This window comes from Anolis carolinensis, chromosome 2 (genome assembly GCF_035594765.1).
Source record: "Anolis carolinensis isolate JA03-04 chromosome 2, rAnoCar3.1.pri, whole genome shotgun sequence".
In the NCBI taxonomy this organism is placed as follows: Eukaryota; Metazoa; Chordata; class Lepidosauria; order Squamata; family Dactyloidae; genus Anolis; species Anolis carolinensis.
The window spans coordinates 112,583,327-112,603,609 of NC_085842.1; the positions used below are offsets into that span (position 1 = coordinate 112,583,327).

Below are 20,283 nucleotides of genomic sequence, written 5' to 3' on the forward strand. Positions count from 1 at the left end.
GATTGTTTCGACAATCAGATTGGCTTACCAACTAGCTGGCAAAGACCCTCCATCACAGATCTCGGCGCACTCCACCAGAGCTGTCTCTACGTCCCAGGCATTTCTCAGGGGCATCCCTGTAGATGACATCTGCCGGGCAGCAACCTGGTCCACACCACTGACCTTTGCTGCCCACTACAAGTTGGATGCCGTTGCACGGAAGGACGCAGCTTTCGGCAGAGCCGTACTCGCTTCCTGCGTGGCATGATCCCGCCTCCAAAGGTTAGTAGCTTGCTATTCACCCATATGTGCGATTTCACAGACTACATGACGAAGAAAGACGAGTTGCTTACCTGTAACTGTTTCTTCGAATGTTAGTCTGTGAAATTCGCACATCCCCGCCCGTCCTCCCCGCGGTTTCATACCTGGATCTGGTGGCTGCTGCTGGCGGCCACGGAACTAAGGCGCAGTCCCCGCCCTTGGGCATTTATACTACTGGGGAGTACTGGGCGGGGCCTCCGCCAATTTGTTTCATTTTAAGTTCTAGAATATTCCGAAAAGCTGCGCATGCGTGAGAATTAACCCATATGTGCGAATTTCACAGACTAACATTCGAAGAAACACAGTTACAGGTAAGCAACTCGTCTATATCGATATTCAAGTCATTCTCTGTGTGGGCTGTAGTGGCAAGAGAAAACATTTTTTCCTTCTTCTCTTCTGACAATTCTAAGTACATTTTGGAGGAGAGAGTACATCATATTAATCATTCACCAAAGTTGGGTCTCTGAGATATGTATTTCTGTACTGATATACTGCTCCTGTTGTTAAAATACTTTTAATAAATTGGTAAACTTTGTATTGTGTAAGTTTAAGTTAGTTCAGTATGCTAGAAGTCGTCTTTGTGTATGAATAGGGATATATCTCTTCCAAAATGTTGTGTAGTAATCTCAAGATGTATTTGTAGACTAGTATTCCATAGTAAAAAAAAATATCATAATTGTGCCCTGAGTATGAATATACTGCATCTGACAGTAGAAACCACATGCAACACAATATATCAAATTGAACACTGCTTTATAAAAAAACTATAACAGATTGATCAAGGGTTCATCATAGCAGTCCCAAGAGCTAAAAACCTCCATCCTTCAAAGACCCAATCAAATACTGCCTCTTAAGCATCAACAGTGAAGAGGCTTGATGAACCTCCATAAAGTGATATTCAGAGACATAGTAATGTCAGTCTAATTCAGCTTTTTTAAAATGCAAAGAAATCTTGTAGCACATTTGAGACCGCACTAAGAAAAAAATTCAAGTGTAAATATCTCTTAATTAATCTCACCTGTTCTCCAGAATGCCTCCCTGTCTCCCTAAAGCGAATTCAGAAAAATGGGTACTGCTTCTTAGGAGCCTGTGCTCTGTATGAGTTTCTGCTTTGGTCCCCAGCACTCATATTTTTACCTGAGCAGTTTAGATGTTTGACCTGAGATGTTTGACCTTAGATGTTATACGTTACAGCCCATCATTTTTTTCTTCCCAGCCTTCTTAAGTCCGAGTTAATACTCAGATTCCTTCTGGGAGTTTCAAAAATTGTTTGCCATTGGATATGAGGAGCCACTGTTCAAAATATCTAAATTGAAAATCCTTTTGACTATTTAAAACTAATTTCAGGCTGTTCCTTAAACCCAGGCCACTGTTTGTCTGCTCATAATAAAAAGAAACCCCTACTGTTTGTTCTGTGTTTCTCCTCTACATCTGCAGAAGAATTTATTGAGGCTTGCAGATATATTCATCTCCACTTCAAATTTTCCATTTTTTCTCATAATACAACTTGGAATTGAAATGGGTTTAATTTCAGGTCTCAAAGAGAAGCCTGTAACTTCTGCAAGATACCTTGAATTAATGATCTATGAGGATTGTAACTGTATAAAAGTTTGGGTTTTTTAAAAAAACAAACAAACTTGAGCTGAACCTTATATTGTTGGTAGCAAAAATATTCTCAAAGTTGTTATATTAAGTGGTCATATTTTAAGCATGTTACCCTAAAGTTAAATCTTATTTCTTATGTTTACATTGTATACATGTACTTGTTAGTTTAATCAGAATTTGCAATCCTGACTTTCCTTTTAGAATGTGGACTCTGAAAAAGAAAAGGAACTGGAAAGACAGGCTCGAATTGAGGCCAGCTTGCGGGAGCGAGAGAGGGAGGTCCAGAAGGCTCGCTCTGAGCAAACGAAGGAGATTGACAGGGAAAGAGAACAGCACAAGCGAGAAGAGGCCATCCAGAACTTCAAAGCCCTCCTCTCTGATATGGTCAGGAACTCCTATGTTAAATTTTGTAAGAGTGTTGATTTGATTATAGGGGAGCTATAAAAATTCATTCAGTTTGGGTATAATACAGTAAATATCAAATAGAAAATGTTTACAAGCATTATATTGCTTGGAGAGAGATGGGGCAGCCAATCTTATTAATTTGATTGTAGCCTTATTCAACCTGATGCCCCTTGAATTAATTTGACTTCATTTTTTAAAATATGGCCCTCAGACTGCATGCAACCTCACTGACCATTTTTGAGATGCCCTAAGAGGTCACTGTTTTTACAAATGTCCTCTAGATGGCTCGAAGGGCATTCCCACCATGTTTGGAGGACCCTATACACACATACACACACACAACCATGGTCAAAAAAATTTAGCCCAAAATGCTACAAAATATCAGTTAAAGAGTATGGAACATATTCCCACCACATCCAATGCCTCATGAGACTGCTAACACCCAGAGGAAGGGAATGTAGAAAAATGACAAAGTCTCAATATGTTGAAACAGACAATTTTATTCTTATTATACCAGTTTCTCATTTTATTCATTGTTTAATATGAATGATACAAAAATACAAAACATACTAAATATGAAAGAAAAAAAAAGAATGAAAAAGAATCAAAATCATATGTGGTTTTATATAGAAGGGGGGGAGAAATAATTTAAAACTAAACCTTATGGAACCCTAATACACAAAATACTAAATAGTAACTATTACTCGTTAAAAGATCATAAGATTCTAGCCCTCCCAATGTGAACTGTAATTAATTATTAAGAGAAAAAATGGCAAAACAAAAATATAATTCTACCATTACAGATCCTATTAGAATTGTTAATACTCATAACCACAAACTATTACATTATTCTTATTATTATTCAACAAGTCATAAACCGCTTCCAACCTGTCAGTAAATGTTCAATTGTTTTTTCCTTTAAGAGCCACATTAGCCTGGCAGTTTGGGCTAACTCATCAATTGTAATAATCCAAGGATAATACAAAAAAGGGGGGAGAGGATTATTAGTAACATGTAATGGCATGCTTCAAAGACTGTTAACAGATAACAGAAAAAATGGGAACAGTACATAAATAGAAAAATTATAATAGGGGACAAGTTACAATTTGCAGCATCAATTTCAGGTACATCTATCTTGTGTGGAACTGAATCAGCATGGGTATTCTGCCTTCCTGTTCTGCAAAGGCATTGATGTCTAAATAGTAGATAAAATTTGTAATTAAAAGTAGACCAAAACTTTGAACTGTGTGGCCTAAATGCAGAAACTGTGTGTAGTAAGCTCAGGTTTCCCCTCTTATTAGGTACGATCTTCAGATGTGTCATGGTCTGATACCAGAAGGACACTTCGGAAAGATCATCGGTGGGAATCAGGTTCCCTTTTGGAAAGAGAAGAAAAGGAAAAACTATTTAATGAACACATAGAGGCTCTTACAAAAAAGAAGGAGGCTCATTTCCGGCAACTTCTGGATGAAACCTCATCAGTAAGAGATGTTCTGCCTTTTTTCCCTGAGCTTTAATTTCATATTTGTACGTTAACAGCATTCAGGGAGTCGTAATAGGGAAGAGACATTTCTAAATGGATTTATGGCAAATTGGAGCAGAAGAATCTCAAATGGGGAGAGAAATAATTTTGGTCTATTAGTAGTTTTCGCAGCTTCCTAACAGACTGAATGGTATATAACGTTACTCCCAAAGGCCCGCATCATCAGGTCACACTGAGCTCACAAGGGAAGCCAAATACAAATACAGTGTTCCCTCACTTAACGCAGTTACGTTCTAGGACCACCCGCAATAAGTGAAACTCCGCGAAGTAGGGATGCTAGGCTTCTCCTTGGGAAGGAAGTAGAAAGAGGGAGGGAGGGAAGAAAGAGGCAGGGGAACATGGCGCTGCCTCCCCCTCCTCCTGCTGCTGTTTGGGCTCCTTCTCCGCCTTGCCGCCCGCACCTGACTGAGACCACCCCCACTGTAAATCATATTTTTTAATGATTTCTAATATTAATTTAGTCTTAATTAAAAAAACAATACACAAATCCGCAAAAAGCGAACCGCGAAGTAGGGAGGGAACACTGTATAATTATTCTGTTTCTTCATAGATTTGTTAACTTGTATATATCCTTCATAGTTTTTCTTCACATTGGAATGAACAACGTGAAGAGGGGCATGATTGTGTTTTCTAACAATAATGAGGGAATTAAGCAGAACCAATTTAATGAGTTATTATTAGGTAGCAGTATAAAGTAAGTGTGTGGCATGAACCTTGCATCGAGACTTGCTCCATACATCTGGATGCAGGGACTTCGGCATCCCTACAATAGGGTTTTTCAATACTTGTTTTTCATTTTGAGTCACTATAGATTAGACCACACTTGACTATTAGACCCATCCCTTGTTTTGTTTCCCTCACCAGTTTATCCATTATAGAACTTCAGCTCAGAATCTCCTTACAATCCATTTCAGGGGAGCACCATTAATGACTACTTTATTTAAAATGAGAATAAGGATCTGGTCAATGAAAAACTTATACTGTTCCTTTATGTGCCAGAAGACTCAAAATAGTGAAAGCCTGGTAAAAGTTAGAGAATCTGACAATAAAGAGTTGGTTAAGCAGGATATGGGTGATAGCTCTATTAGAAATGTTAACCTATTAATTAAGATTAGAAAAAGGTCTATTTGATAGCATTTGGAAGATGTATCTGATAGCACTTGAAACCCTTTATTAACTTTATGTGTAAAAGCAATGGCAAATTTAAGCCATTTAAGAAAGATTATGGCTGAATAATTAGAAAACATATTGCAATAATTAATTACATGTAACTGATAAAATCTGAATAATGTAAAAGTAATAGCATTATAAAAATTCAGCACTGTCAATTCTATGTAAGTAATGGGAGAGTTGTGGGGAAAGACCAATCCCTTGTCTTTCATTCATTAGACGCTGCAGATGTTTCAAGCTACCATTCAATGTTAGCATGAAATAGCAACCTATACTTACTTCTCTTTCTTCATATCTTAAAAGATTACTTTAACATCAACCTGGAAAGAAGTAAAAAAAATAATTAAAGAAGATCCCAGATGCATTAAGTTCTCTTCCAGTGACAGGGTAAGCAATCCTATAATGATTTTTAATTGTTTCTTTTAAATTAGGCATAACCCTTCCTATCTCAAATCCAGCTGTTATTTTTTTATTGAATAAAAATATATAACTTACAAGAAAAATGGGATTAATGTTGTAATGGTGACAGGAGATTTCAAATGGGTTTCTTTTCCTGCAGAAAAAGCAAAGGGAATTTGAAGAGTACATCAGAGACAAATACATTACAGCCAAAGCAGATTTCAGAACACTTTTGAAAGAGACCAAATTCATCACATATAGGTATGTATGTATTCAGTTCTAACACAGAAATGCCCTCAGATGCTTCTTCTTTGTCTAATCTCTGATTGCAGCTGTTTGAATTTGTTTAGAAATCTTCTTTAAATGTGGAGATTTTCAAATTCCCATAAAATATTTTCAGAAATTTGAAATACATGTTGAGTGGCCCTTTTCCAAAATGCTTAGAACGAGATAATGGATTTTGGATAATGGGCTATTTACATATACATAATGAGATATTTTGGCTGATGGGATCCAGGTTTAAACACAAAATGTATTTATATCACATACACTTTATACATGCACCCTGAAAGTAATTTAATATACAATATTTAAAATATTTTTTGCAAGAAACAACATTTGTGTACATGCTTCAAAATCCAAAATTCTCTTCTCACCTTTGCTTTCTGATGGGTCAGTGTGCACAAACTTTGTTTCATGTTTAAACCTAAGTCCTATCACTAAGCTATATCATTATCTATGCACAAGTATTCCAAAATGCAAACCCCCCCCCCCCCCCAAAAAAAAACAACAACTCTGAAATCCCAAACACTTCTGGTCCCTAGGCATTTCACTTAAGGGTACTCAACCTGTATTGCATTTGTGTAGTTCAACTTAGTGCTTTTTTTAAAGACCGAAGCTTTCTGTTTATCAGCTGGACCTAGCAGCTGGTAAACAGAAGGCTTCGATGCTAGATTGTTTGCAGTTCTACATCCCTGCCATTTTGCTTGATGGCATGACCTTATTTATAGGGGAGAAGAAAGGGCAGTCTATCTGTCTTTTTGAGTATTTGCCCTCGCTGTTTGCTGTATCGAATGGGATTTTGTTTGGAGAGAAGAATGGTTAGGGCCAGTTCCCTTGTGGGACATGGTTGCCGGGAAATAAGGCTAAACCTTGTACTTGATTGCAGATCCAAAAAATTGATCCAAGAATCTGACCAACACCTGAAGGACATAGAAAAGATATTACAGAATGACAAGCGCTATCTGGTGCTCGACTGCGTGCCGGAGGAGAGACGCAAACTCATTGTGTCCTACGTCGATGACTTAGACCGCAGAGGCCCCCCTCCACCTCCCACAGCGTCAGAACCTACAAGGCGAACAACAAAATAGTTGTGAAATACTCTAATTAAGGAGATTGCATGAGCCATCTGTCCAGTTTAATCATACACATTACTATGAACTATTGCAAAACCATCCAAGGAGCAGCGAGGAAAGCAGCATTTGTGAACACATAGCAGTCTCTGTACAGAGAGAACCTTTGCATAGTTAATGCTTTTTCTCTTTGTTGCATGACTGACAAATATTCTAACCATGCAGCTATTTCCAGTGATTTTTAGATCCTAGAACAATGCAATTATCTGTGTACGAGGTATGGATGTTGGTAGCATTTGAAGGCATCCTTCCTCATAGCCATGTTATGTCCAAAAGCCTTGGAATGATTGATATTTGTGGTTTGGAGTTTAAGATCTTAAAACAGATACACAAAACCCCCAACAACCACAGATGTCTGAATGGGAGAACCAAGGTCAGGCACTCAAATAATTAAATTATTGACTGCTGAAGACCACAGTAAGATTAGGCTGTGTCTCATGAACCTGAAAATGTATGGGGCCTAATTCTCTATTCATGGGTGGCCTTTCCTGTATAAATCAGGACTAACTCCATTAATGTCAGATCCAGCAAGAGGAGAATGAGCCTTGCAGTGACCAAATTGAATAGACACTATATGATCTTGTTCACTGGCCTGCTTTGTGCCCCCCTCTCCTCCCCCCCCCCCCCCCCAGTAGGCAGAATCAAGTTGCTTTGCCCAGTAGTCTGGTAATGTTTTTGCTGTAAATTCGGAATGCACTGAGAAAAAAACAAACAACACCCCCCCCCCCCCCCGGGATAGGAATACACTTTTATTTACCATGCAGTGAGCTCTGCCCACCTCTGGATTAGAAAATGGATTTCCCTTCTGGTTATTTCTTGTAAACTATATTCCTGTTTTGAATGTTAAACTTGTGTTTCTAAAGTTTAATTTTGAAATTGTTGGGATTGTTCAGTTTACGTATTTGAGCAACAATAAACCAACCCTTTTTACATATAGATTGTACATGCTTCATAATGGTTTCTTACATTCTATGGGGGCAGTTGGTATGTCGTGTTGAGTTCCATGGGGTTGATTCTTGGCAGCCTAATATATCAGAGGATATATCAGGCATGGGCAGACTTTGGCCCTCCGAGTGTTTTGGACTTAATCTCCAACAATTCCTAACAGTCTATCCATCTGTTAGGAATTGTGAGAGTTGAAGTCCAAAACACTTGGTGGGATATATGAAGTTCAAACATCTACAAAATCATAATGCTTTACACACACACACACATCCATCATATTTTGTCAGGTCATAAATACACTGGCAATATTGCTTTCCTTAGCATTCAAATAATATCTGTTAACGCAACTCAATTTAGTTTTATCCTAAATATTTTAAAATACTAGGTGGAACATGGGTGGTTTTAATTTTGTATTAATTGACCTTGGTGGTGGGGACGTATCCATATCGGATCTGTATCTCAGTGACTTTTATGATCACTAACCTTCATACCCTTCTGGACTACCTGGCTTAAATGGCCCTTGCAGGTAATGCATTGTGATTATTCTTGTACTTCCTCGACAGTGTATTTCCAAAGCTGTGCTTGATAATTATTGCACAGTAGTTAACCCATTTGACCTATAATGTCCTCCCAGGGTTCCATCCTTTCCCCCTATAATAACATCTACATGTAAAAATAGGTCAAAATTATCCAATGGTAGCATTTTTAATGTCATTTGCTGTTGATAACACAGTCTTAGCCAATGCAGGGATTCTGTATCTGTGCCTGGGACCAGTAGTAAACTGGTTATGAGAAAATGAAAAATTAATTCTTAGAATACAAGTGTCCTTAACCATTTGGGCTACTAAACCTATGATAAGGATCCATCCTGTTATGGATATACTTGCATTTCCTGAAAAATTCAGACTTGACTATTTTTGAGCATTCCCAAAGTAAACCCTGCATCTGGATACCCCAGATTGCAGGTGGAACCTTTACCCAACATATACTGTTTCTTCAGAAAGGTTTCACAAACTATATAAAATAAATCAAGCTAGTAGCTGTCACAGGGGGCCCCTGGTGGCACAGTGCATTAGAGCGCTGAACTGCTGAACTTGCGGACCAAAAGGTCCCAGGTTCAAATCCCGGGAGCTGAATGAGCGCCCGCTGTTAGCCCCAGCTCCTGCCAACCTAGCAGTTCGAAAACATGCAAATGTGAGTAGATCAATAGGTACCACTCCGGCGGGAAGGTAACGGTGCTCCATGCAGTCATGCTGGCCACATGACCTTGGAGGTGTCTACGGACAACGCCGGCTCTTCGGCTTAGAAATAGAGATGAGCACCAACCCCCAGAGTCGGTCACGACTGGACTTAACGTCAGGGGAAAACCTTTACCTTTACCTTTACCTAGTAGCTGTCACGGGCAATAGTTTTTTAATGGAAAAAGTATTAAAAAGCAAAGAAATATGTGTGCACTTACACAAGCATCTTTATGAAGCACACCGATATGCTAGACCATACATGTAATCATAGTGGCTTCTATTTTTATTGACAAAACGGAAGCAATGTGTGATTCAAGAGTTGTATCAGGATATTTAACAATGTTATCGAAGGAGCAACACCTAATAGATAAGCAATTATTCTCCACTGTCTTCTCTTGTTAACAATCTAGGACCGTTCATAATTGGATTGCTTGCAGAAATATGTGAAGAGCTGTGTTGCACCCAACCAAAAGTTGTATGTTGCCAAGTATTCTTTTATCAAAGTAGTGAACCAGATGCTTATAGAAAACCCAGGACAATTGGTCCTTGTTTTCTAGCAATTAATACAGAAAAACATGCTACTTCAAATATTAGTTGCCATATAGCCATTGAGTAGTGTTGAGTTTATTTGAAGCTCTCGAGCCTAGTGCCCATCTCTGTTTCTTGTGTTAACACATTCAGTAGTTTAGCCATAGGTTGTATGAAGAATTATTCCCCTTGGCCTTCCTGAATCTTTCAACGTTCAACTCAGATAGATGATCCCAAAGTCTAATGTTTAAGGGAGAGGGGAAAAATCACCTTCACACCATTCATATTTTTTTAATGTTCCACTTACTGTTTTTGTTCCTAAGCTAGAAAGCCAACAAAAAGCTGGATTTGTTCTAAATATTTAAATGATTCAGCAGCTCAAAACGGTTCTATGTATTGGATGATAGAAGTTGTGTAACTTAGTGACAGCTTTTCATGCAAACAGTCTCAGATTTAATCTGCTTCTTTAAACAGGAATAGAAAAAATCCAGTTTCAATCCTTTTGCAAATAGCTGCCAGTTAATGTTGATGATACTGATCTAGACCAACAATCTGATTCCTTTAGCAGCTTCCTATATACCTATGTCATACGACATTGAAATCAAATTAATTCTGCTTTGCACATATACAAACAGATAAACACAGGAAGGAAATGTTCTAGCATTTCCAGATGAGCCACAGATTATATCTAGTTTTATTTAGATATCTAGCCACAGATTATATCTAGATATATCTAGTTTTGTATAGCATTTTAATTTTTATGTTAGTACAAATACTTGGAAAAAGAAAGTTACATATATATTACTTAGTCAGAAACTCACTTGCTTTTTCCAAGCCTTTGTACTAATTTAAAACTAAAATGCTATACAAAACTAGATATATCTAGACTCGATATATAGTTAATTGTATGGTTCTGAAAAAGTTTCAGTTACATAATGTGAAATCCTTGTACAGTTGATGTGACTTGAAATGATGCTTTCATTTCAGTATTAGTTACAAATATTCAAAGACACATAATGTAGGTTAGGAAATTTGTTCATATACAGGACCTAAAATATAAATTCCACTTTATCATTTAAAGTTGGGAGCTAGCACACTTATAAGACTGATCCGTTTACTCAAGAAACAATGTCCACTTTTGCTTTGAGCACATTTAATACATAATTTAGTGTAGTCGTGACAAGAACACTTGTAGTGCATACTAGCATTTGTAAACAAAACAAAACAGATTGCACATTTGCTTTGCACTTTCGTGGAATTCAGCAAATTCAGTTCAACCTAACTTGTCTCTTAAAATGCACAGAAGCCTGCTTTATGTGTAATAAAGCCCTTTTGCTTTATAGTCATATCACACAATTATCATTTATCAATGAATTGATAAATTCATTCACTATTCAAATTTCACCAACATAAAGCTTTTTTTCCTTCTGAAATTTTAACTCCATAGTCCTCAAAGTGCATAATATGACTTTTAAATAAGATGAGTAATAACATATTAAAAGTAGAACAAGTGGAACAATTGATGCTCTTTGTACATAGCATGAATTTTGAAGGGGCTGACAAGTCTTCGGCACAACTAAACACATGCAAAAGTAAAACTATAGTAGTAAATACAGCAGTACTATACATGCCCAACATTCCAGTTCACCATATACCCCAAGTAAGAAACAAAATTATAGTGAGTTGGATCCAGACTTTTGTATACTTAGAACTAATTAACCTAAGTTCCATTCATTTCAATGGTCTATCATAAGCCTGGATCCAACCTAATTATTTTGTTTGAAACATTTATCTTATTTGCCTGTTCAGCTTTCTCATTTCACTTTTGCTGATCGCAACCTACTGTCTCTTGTCCTTCATGTTCCCAAGGAATGGGGTCGTTGTCTTGAGCATCAGGGACTGCTTCTCTGTCATGCCAAAATTGCTCAACATCGGGCAAAACGGGCATCTCCTTCTTTATTTCCATGCTTTCTGAGCTATGCGACAAGGGAGGGGGTTCTTTCTCTTGATCTGGAGTCACTGCCTCTGGCGAAGGAATGGAAACGGGTTCTGGGATTCCCTCCGAGTCATTTTCAGCTGCTGTTTTCTCTTGATCCTCTGGACTAGGCAGAGGCTTTTTCATTGTAAGCCTTTTCCACAAGCCTTTAAAGCCCTCTCTGAACTCTTCAGACATAAGTACGAAGATGAAAGGGTTCGCTGAGGAGATAGCAAACATCACAACTTGAGTAGTGGCCATGAAGCCTTGTGGAGGAGCTGGCCCATATTTCGTCTGGTGCCAAAGCCACAGCCAAGATATCCAGTTGGGAAGCCACATCACAGTCGAGGTGACAGTAACTCTCAGAAGCATCATTGTTAGACACCTGGATCGGATTTGATTTCTCAGGTTTTGTGTCTTGGTCCCCCTTCGCTGGCACCTGCCATAAGCTCTCCAGAAATAAAAGAAAGCAAAGGTAAGGGGTGCACAAAATACCGCTAAGGGATAGAGCTTGACAAAAGCTGACATGAACTCATGGGCTTGAGATGGGATCACCATGATGCACAAAGCAGAGCCTCTCTCTGACTCCCGGAGGCTGCTAAAAAACCACAAGGGCAATGGGATCCCCAAGGCCACCAGCCAAATCACCAACAGCACAGCACAGATGGTGTGCCACTTAATAGTCACCTGTTTAGCTGGGTTATTTGCATACATGAAGCAAGTCTTGGCTACCACAGCAATGGTCAAGCTTTTGGCTGTCATGCAAGCATCTTGGAACCAGACTGAGGTTTTACAAAGAAACCATCCCAGAGACCAGGCTCCCTTGGAGTAAGCAGCTGCTCTGAACGGCACAACAAAAAGGACCAGCAGAAGGTCTGCAAAGCTGAGGTTGAGGATCAAAGAATGAATCATAGAAGGTTTCCCTTTTTTGGAGTTGTACAGTAGGATCCCAATGACGCACACGTTTCCTGCAAAGCCAGCCAAGCAGATGACCCCCAAGAAGGCTGGGATTGCCACCTTCCACTCTTTGGAAACCCAGGGTTCATAGCCTTCTGCATAATGGAGTGGTTGAGCCAGGGAGGTATTCATGGTGGTGAAGGCAGCTTTCTCTTCAGGAAATGCTTGCTGTTCTTAATGCAGGTCTCAATCCTGTCTTGCTCCACTTTGTCTGTCCGTCTCTTTTTTCCTTATTAAGCTCTCTGTGGCTGAAACAAATCTGTCTTTCCAGTGTAATAGCCAGTCTCTGCAAGGAGCCTCGATACAGTACATGTGGATTTAGCCAGACCTTCCCTTTGCTATATAACTGCTACAGCTTTGATTGACAGTCCCTCCCCAGTGGGAGCACCTAGCCTGCTGCTTATTAGCAAGTCTAATAGCCAGCCGGAGCAGTCCCATAGAGTAATTAAAATGATTCTTCCATAAATGATGTAAAAACACAAAAATGCTGTGCTTGGTTCCCAGTTTTTTTTTAAAAAAAATCAGTAATTTGGTAAGTCAGTTCCTGACGTTTATTAAGTAAGAACAGGGGAATTGAATGGTTCTTTAATTTTGATGCTAATGTGAACATAGCCCACAGAGTAAAGTAACTCTGTAATCATGTCAAAAAATAATGGCAAAGCTCTGTTCCGTGTGCTACAGGTGCAAATCTCATTTTGACTTTGTGGAAAATTGCCTCTGCAGTTAGGAGATTTAATGATAGGGTAGTGTTATTGCACAAACTCTCTTTAATGACAGCCATTGAACAACATTTGACTGTGAGGTGTAGTTAGCTACACCATACTTTTGACAGCGATTAGTTATTATTATTATTGCATCTTTTTTGTTGCTGTATATCAGGTTTGAACCGAATGGAGAAAAAGAGGCAATTGAAAGCTGTTTCAGATTATTTGGATCATTTAACATGCAGGAAATAGACATGTCCTTTTTCTTAATCTGGGAGCATATGCAGGTGTTGGGGCACATGGACAGGCTTATCTAAGGAACTCTTCTTGGGAACTTAAGACACCTCAAGATGGTAATAATTGGAAGGATGGAATATTGTTTCAAATGATTATGATAAAATCTTAGCATTTTATATCTGTGCATTCAAATCCTTCTATAAATATCTTAGAAAGGGTTACAAAGTTGTTTTAGAATAGGCCACTACTAAAACCTTGGACTATATCACAAAAGGGAGGCAAACTGGTATTAAAGTAGGATCATCATCTTTGGTGATGGTCCTGCTTCTGTTCTAACCTTTGGTGATGGTCCTTATCACACAACACTGCATATCCCATTGCTGGACTACTTCCTCTCTGCAAATAACCCATCTCTTACTACTGAAGGGCAAAACTTATCAACAGCTGCCAATCCAGCCGTGTTCCCATCATCTATTTTTAAGAGATGGGATCGTTCCAGTTTTGCACTGCCTCAAGTAACATGAGGGGACAAGATTATTCTCCTGTCCTCCTCTCCCCATCTCCTATTCCAGAGTTTTTAAAAATTATCTTACATAAATTAGGGCATAGGGGTTATTAACATATAAAAATATTAAATATATATATAGCATATCAGAAGTGCTGAAATGTGGGGCTTTGAGGCTATACAGAAGTACAATTGCAAGACCATGGATTGGTGCTACTGTGCAAATGAGAATAAGTATGATAACAGGCGTTATTGTGTCAATCTATATACACTATAACTGCTCACGTGACCACTGTGGAATAGTGGCTTCGGGCAATAAAGCTGTATATTTCACAAAGAGTTTCTGCAGCTGAGTGGGTTACAAAAGCACTGAGATAAGAATGAAAAAGTTTATTTCCTGGCTGACTGCTCACGATCAGCCTGTGCTGTTTCACTTCGTGTCTGTGGCTAAGATACACTTGTCTAAGTAACTGGACATTGGCTCTCTAACCCCTACAACCCTTTGGGAATATCCATTGCCTCAGTATTGCTGTTTCTTAGTTCACTGATTTGTACAAGTATGAGGTCATATCGCTTTCTTGGGTAGACCTAATGCATATGAATGCTGCTGCTCAGTCGCATAGTCGTTTCCGACTCTTCGTGGCCTCATGGAGCAGTCCACACCAGAGCTCCCTGTCGACCGTCGCCGCCCCCAGTTCCTTCAAGGTCAAGCCAGTCACTTCAAGGATACCATCCATCCATCTCGCCCTTGGTTGGCCTCTCTTCCTTTTTCCTTCCATTTTCCCCAGCATCATGATCTTTTCCAAGCTTTCCTGTCTTCACATGATGTGGCCAAAATACTTCAACTTTGCCTCTAATATCCTTCCCTCCAGTGAGCAGCTGGGCATTATTTCCTGGAGGATGGACTGGTTGGATCTTGCGGTCCAAGGCACTCTCAGGATTTTCCTCCAACACGAGAGTTCAAAAGCATCTATCTTCCTTCGCTCAACCTTCTCCGTCGTGGTCTCTGTGAAATCACACATATGGTATTTCCCTGCGCCTGCGCAGTCCGTTCGGAATCTTCTAGAGCTCTAAGATACATTTTGGCAGAAGCCCCGCCCACTCCCCATGAAGGTATATAGCCAGTGGGAGGGGCTACCGCCTTAGTTCCTTTTGTCCGCCGCTTTAGCAGCAGCTAGGAATCTCTTGCTCTTCAGACTAGCTTATTCCCTTGACTTTTTCTTTTCTTTTTTCATGCTAATTTGTCCTTTACAACCTCTTTTAAGTGCTGGGCCTGTGGGGGGAAGCTACCTCAAAGAGATGGGCTTGCTTGGTGCCCACTCTGAGGGAGGGCCGCAGCGTATGCCTCCCCTTACCCTCCCCCCCCCCAATCTGGCAAATAGCGAGCCACGGCCTTCAGCTTGCCTCATGAGAAAGCCCTTTTTCCCCCTCATCAACCCAGGATTCAATTGGCGCCAGAGCCGCCTCTCCTTGCACCTAATGATTCACCTCAGAAGCCTCCTTACCTTTGTCTGGGAGCCTGTTTCCTCACAGGCATTCTCCACAAGCCAGCCAGCCCCCTCCCAGCCATCCGCTATGGCCTATATCTTCCCAGCTTCCTCTTTCCAAGAAGAGGCTGAGGCGGCAAATGGCGGGAAAAGGAAAAGGCAGAAAACTCTCTTGGGTGCCTCAGCATCACCCCTCAGGGATACCAGTAATGCTGAAGGTTTTTCTCCTGGAGCTGGAGGAAGCATGCTCCCTGGCTGGAGTTTTAATCTGCGACACAGACCTCTCCATGGCTCCTCTGCTTCCCTGCGGGGTACAGCATGAGCTTTTGCGTGCATGAGGGAGGAACGCAGGCCTCCCTCGGCTCCTCTGCCTCCCTTTGGGGGAGGGCATGAGCCTTCCTGCATGAAAGAGTAACGCAGGCTCGGTCCCGTCCTTGCTCAGCTCCTCTGCCTCCCTCTAGTGGTGGCACGAGCCATTGCGCGTGAGGGACGAAAGCACGCTCGGTCCCGTCTCTGCTGAGCTCCTCTGCCTCCCTCTGGTGGTGGCACGAGCCATTGCGTGTGAGGGACAAAGGCAGGCTCTGTCCCATCTTTGCTCAGCTCCTCTGCCTCCCTCTGATGGACGGCATGAGCTTTCGCGCATGAGGGAGAAATGCAAGCTCGGTCCCGTCCTCCTTCGGCTCCTCTGCCTTTCTCTGTGTGTGAAGGCATGAGCCTCCTGGAGAGGGGAATATGCCAATCTCGGCCTCCCTGGTTGCCATGGGGCTCTTGGTACCGACTCCTGAGCTCTCTCCCACCGTGCCTCCAATTCTGGGGCCCTGCCATCCACCCCAGGATCGATCTGGATAACCCTTCCTCCGCCAGTGAAGTCTTTCAGGAGAGCGCCCTTCGAAACCGTGCATCTAAAAGGCCTCTAGAGGTTGCTCATGCTCCCTCCACGTATTGCTCCAACCCATCTTTTCCCACTGTTTGTCGAATCCGACAAGGATTCAGGGTCATGGGTAAGCAGCACCACATATCTATACATTGTGGATACTGGCAGAGCTCATTCTTGTGGAAGGCTAACCCTACACAGATTCAGAGCCATACACATGGATGGCCAACTACATTTGTCAGAATGCCTCTCTGAGCCCCACCCAAGTCTCTTCAGGAGAGGGTAGTGGGGTATAGATAAAGTTTATTTGTTATTATTGTGCTAATACACTTCGCATCAGGCTTCCATTGATAGAATGGGCTCCCTCTAGTTAGGGCTAGCAGCTGGACTTAGCCCAGTGTTCTTTCCCTTCTACTCTAGAATCATAAAGTCATAGAATAGTAGAGTTGGAAGAGACCTCATGAGCCATCCAGTCCAACCCCATTCAGTCAAGAAGCAGGAAATCGCATTCAAAGCACCCCCGACAGATGGCCATCCAGCCTCTGCTTAAAAGCCTCCAAAGAAGGGGCCTCTAGAGAAGGCTTGCAGGCAATATGGCCTTTTAAGCACGACCAGACTTCTCCAGTCCTAATTTTAAGATGAGAAGACTACTTTCAAATGTATACATGTGACTATTTATACTTTTCTCTTGTTCCCTTATTTTTGAAATTATTCAAATGCTATTGCTGCTGAGTATATTATGCTTGATGCTGTTAACAGCACTCACCCTTCCTGTGATGTTACATGGGCAGTGCTGTCACATGAAATTATACCCAGCTGCTAAGTCAGCAGCCCCTCTGTTTCCAATACCTTGGAAACTGTACAGATGTATTGGAATGATGATCATTTTTATTACTCCCCATCTTTTATCATTGTTATTTCTCAAGTCAGATATGTCATATCTTCAGCCCTCAGTCATTAGCTTCTTCTATTTATGGTTTTGCTGTCTCACTCTGATTTATTTCTATAAATGGGATGGCACATTAGCCTAGCTGGCACGCTAGTTTAGCTGTTGGCGAATGTGGGACCATACAGCATTTCTGCATTAACAGCTTTATAGCATTGCCCACAATGCCTTGCCTCAGAGGAAGAATTCTTTAAGCTACAGACAATGCGGTCACTGTTGCCCATTTTGCTCTAAAATTCTTTAGCCGCTTGTACTGCCTCCATTTTATCAGCTTATGCTTGTTTTATTTATGCAAGGCTTAAACAAAGCCCATAGCCCCAGGATGGCAAGTACCCAGGATGCCACAAGAAGCTGCGAAGCTTGAAACCACTCTGTGAGACGCAGCTCCTGTGAGGACCAAAAAAGATGAAGTTATTCAATCATTTCCTCTCAGGCCTGCCAAAGCTACAACCAACAGTCTAAACATGGATGGTCTTCGACCCAACCAATGTAGCAACCTGTAGGTCTCACTCCGTCACACAGGCAAAGGCGCTCTCTTCAGGGAGGCGGAACCTTGGGTTCTTGCGTTTCTCCACTTGGAGCATTCAATGGCATTTCAGTTAACCCCCATTCTGAGAGCGTTTTGCAGACTTCGTTGCTGCCTGGCGCAGCATCACTACAGATGCTCGAATCTTGAACATCATTGACAACAGGTGTGCTATTGAACATATTTCACAAGGATATGGTTGAACACATTTACACCCCTGCTCCTCTACTATGGGAGGAGGTTTGCCTTCGGCTGGATATAAGGGCAATACAAGTGTTCCCTGCCAAGACTTATTGGAGTTTCTTCCCCTGTTATTCCTGGTCCCCAAGAGGGATGAAGGGCTTCACCACCATAGATTTCAGGGAAGTGAAATTGGCACATCCAGCCCTGCAGATTCTGAATGGCAACTCCCTTCATCACTCACCCCACAGTTAAGGGAGAGGGTCTGGCAGTACCCTATGCCATAGGTTTCTGTTTCCATAGTAGGATATCATACCTCCTGTTCTGATGTGTTTCCTTTTGGCTGGACAACTGTCCCACTAGTTTCTATAAAGTACATGGCAGCTGTTATGGCCCATTTGCACCTTGAGCCTAAGTGGCATAACTGTCCATCCTTGCATCAACAATTGGATTTGCAGCAAGTATAAATGTGATTGATTTGTATCAGAGTCTAAATCTTACTTCATCCTAACATTTCCCCCACTGTGTCTCTTCTCTGGGAATTGAGCCTATTAGTTGCCAGAGGAAAATCTTATTTCTGTCTCTCCCCACCACACTTGTTTCATTAGAGCACCTTAGATGGACTCCTTGCCCTGAGATCATCAGCTGTTCAGACGCTGCGGAAGCTATGGGTATGGCTAAAATTGTCCAACCACTTCTGGGTCACAGGGCCTCCACGACCACAGTATCCCCTCTTGCTACATTGAAGCATTGACCTCTACAGGCATAATTCTGGGGAGCACTTGGCCCTCCTTGCGACAACCCGCGTGCTATTCTCTCCATACCACCTCCCGTTCGCCAGTCAATTCCTTGGGTGAACAAAGTGGTTAAGCATGTGTGCCAGAATCTATTATGCACAACGATCCCCTCACGGGCACTGACCGTGAACCTCCCCTCTCCTTCTTCATGTTGGGGAGCTTGTTCAGTGAACCTTATGATTCCAGTTTTATGGTCCACAACGGAAGCCTTCCATCTCATCAACTTCTTTGAACTATTAATGATCAAGGAGGCCTCTAGCACCTCCAAACCCTTCTTGAAGAGACATCTGTTCCAAATTATTGCAGGCATTACACAATGAGATGTTATGTCAACGAGCAGGGAAGGAAACCTCCCCCCCCTTCTGTCACTTATCCTCCATATCTGGTATTGATGCATTCCCAGACGGATTCACTTTGCTGCTCTCCCTAGGAGAAAATCTGCTCCAACCTACCATTGGAACAGAACCCTCACGCCAGTCACAACAGGTGTCTTCGCCCTTATGAGGGTCTCTTCCTCTCTCGGTAATAGGGTACCACTGAAGCTGACCCCTCGCTTCACCAGACGACATTTACCGCTGTATTCAGACTACATCTGATCGCCCTGTGGTAGCCCTGGCAGGCATAATTTGTCCCACAAAGTGTCATGTGAAGAGTTCTTTTACCATTGAACTTGTTCAGAATATCTCGCCTCCCAAAGGGGCCCAATCCTCCATCCTTTTAGATACAGGGATTCCCTCTCCTTGTTTAAAGGCTATTTGGTAGCCATTTCATGGTATAAAAGGAAGGCAGGACATCCTTTTTGTTAGCCTTTCAGACCCGTTGATACGATTCTTTCCCTAGGATGATAAGGATCTACGGCCTCCTGTGACACCACCCAACCCAGCCTGGCATGTGAGCCGCCTTCTCACATTTGCCCAAGTCACCATTCCAAGCTCTTTCTTCGGCAGATGTGCCTTGCCTGTCTTGGATAACAGCCTTCCTTGTCACTACCACCCCCACGCAACAAGCCTGCGAGCTGAACCATACCTGCGTTTCCAGGTAGATAAGGTCATACTTCGTACTAGTATCATGTCCCTGTACCAATATCTCATTCTTGCCAAATATCGCCTCAAGATTGCACATACCACAGGAAATGGTGTTACTGGCCCTTTTTCAACAATTCATCTTCATCTCGGCAACTATTCTTTCACCTCTCAGATATTTGGAGAACCCTAGTCTGTTACACACACAGGACATCTAAGCACATAAGGTCTCTAAGATTCCTTGTCAAGTTTCAGAAGGATGCCAGTGGCCTTCCATGGTCTCCCTAGCGATTATCCTCTTGGATTGTGTCCACCATCCATTTGGCCTGTCAGCTAGCATGTTCTGCAGATGTAGGTCCACTCCACAAGGGCTGTGGCTGATTCTCAGGCTTTCCTGAGGGGCTTATCCTTAGAAGGGGCCGCCGGGCGACTGCCTGGCCTACCCCTCTCACCTTGCTAGATATTACAGAGTGAATGTACTCTCCAGGAGAGATAGGCCTCTCAGCAGAGCAATCCTCTTCTCTT

The 20,283-nt window shown here is 41.7% G+C and overlaps 2 protein-coding genes across 12 annotated transcripts in view; one reads left to right on the top strand and one right to left on the bottom strand.

Moving 5' to 3' along the window:
- tcerg1 (transcription elongation regulator 1) overlaps nucleotides 1–7,770 on the top strand; it is a 46,974-nt gene extending 39,204 nt beyond the window's left edge. For all 7 annotated transcript variants that reach the window (XM_016995541.2, XM_016995542.2, XM_016995543.2 and 4 more), the window contains 5 exons: nucleotides 2,107–2,289; nucleotides 3,612–3,791; nucleotides 5,327–5,410; nucleotides 5,583–5,683; nucleotides 6,591–7,770. In XM_016995541.2, coding sequence (XP_016851030.2) covers nucleotides 2,107–2,289; nucleotides 3,612–3,791; nucleotides 5,327–5,410; nucleotides 5,583–5,683; nucleotides 6,591–6,792 — 750 coding nt within the window. In that variant the 3' untranslated portion in view covers nucleotides 6,793–7,770. The remainder of the gene's footprint in view (nucleotides 1–2,106; nucleotides 2,290–3,611; nucleotides 3,792–5,326; nucleotides 5,411–5,582; nucleotides 5,684–6,590) is intronic.
- On the bottom strand, nucleotides 2,793–15,956 carry gpr151 (G protein-coupled receptor 151). Of its 5 annotated transcripts, none has more exons than XR_010002770.1 (4): nucleotides 15,695–15,956; nucleotides 5,519–5,576; nucleotides 5,303–5,343; nucleotides 2,793–3,686 (listed from the first exon to the last, which is right to left on the bottom strand). XR_010002770.1 is itself a non-coding variant. In XM_062970407.1 (4 exons), the coding sequence occupies exons 1-2, from the start codon at nucleotides 12,610–12,612 to the stop codon at nucleotides 5,559–5,561; spliced, it is 1,239 nt and encodes a 412-aa protein (XP_062826477.1). In that variant the 5' UTR covers nucleotides 12,613–15,425; the 3' UTR covers nucleotides 2,793–3,505; nucleotides 5,303–5,343; nucleotides 5,519–5,558. The 5 variants fall into 5 exon arrangements, 2 of the variants coding, with proteins under 2 accessions (XP_062826477.1, XP_003224153.2); XR_506910.3 differs by having other exon boundaries at nucleotides 2,793–3,505; nucleotides 15,432–15,930; XR_010002769.1 differs by having other exon boundaries at nucleotides 15,432–15,927.
- Between the last annotated feature and the right edge of the window lie 4,327 nt (nucleotides 15,957–20,283).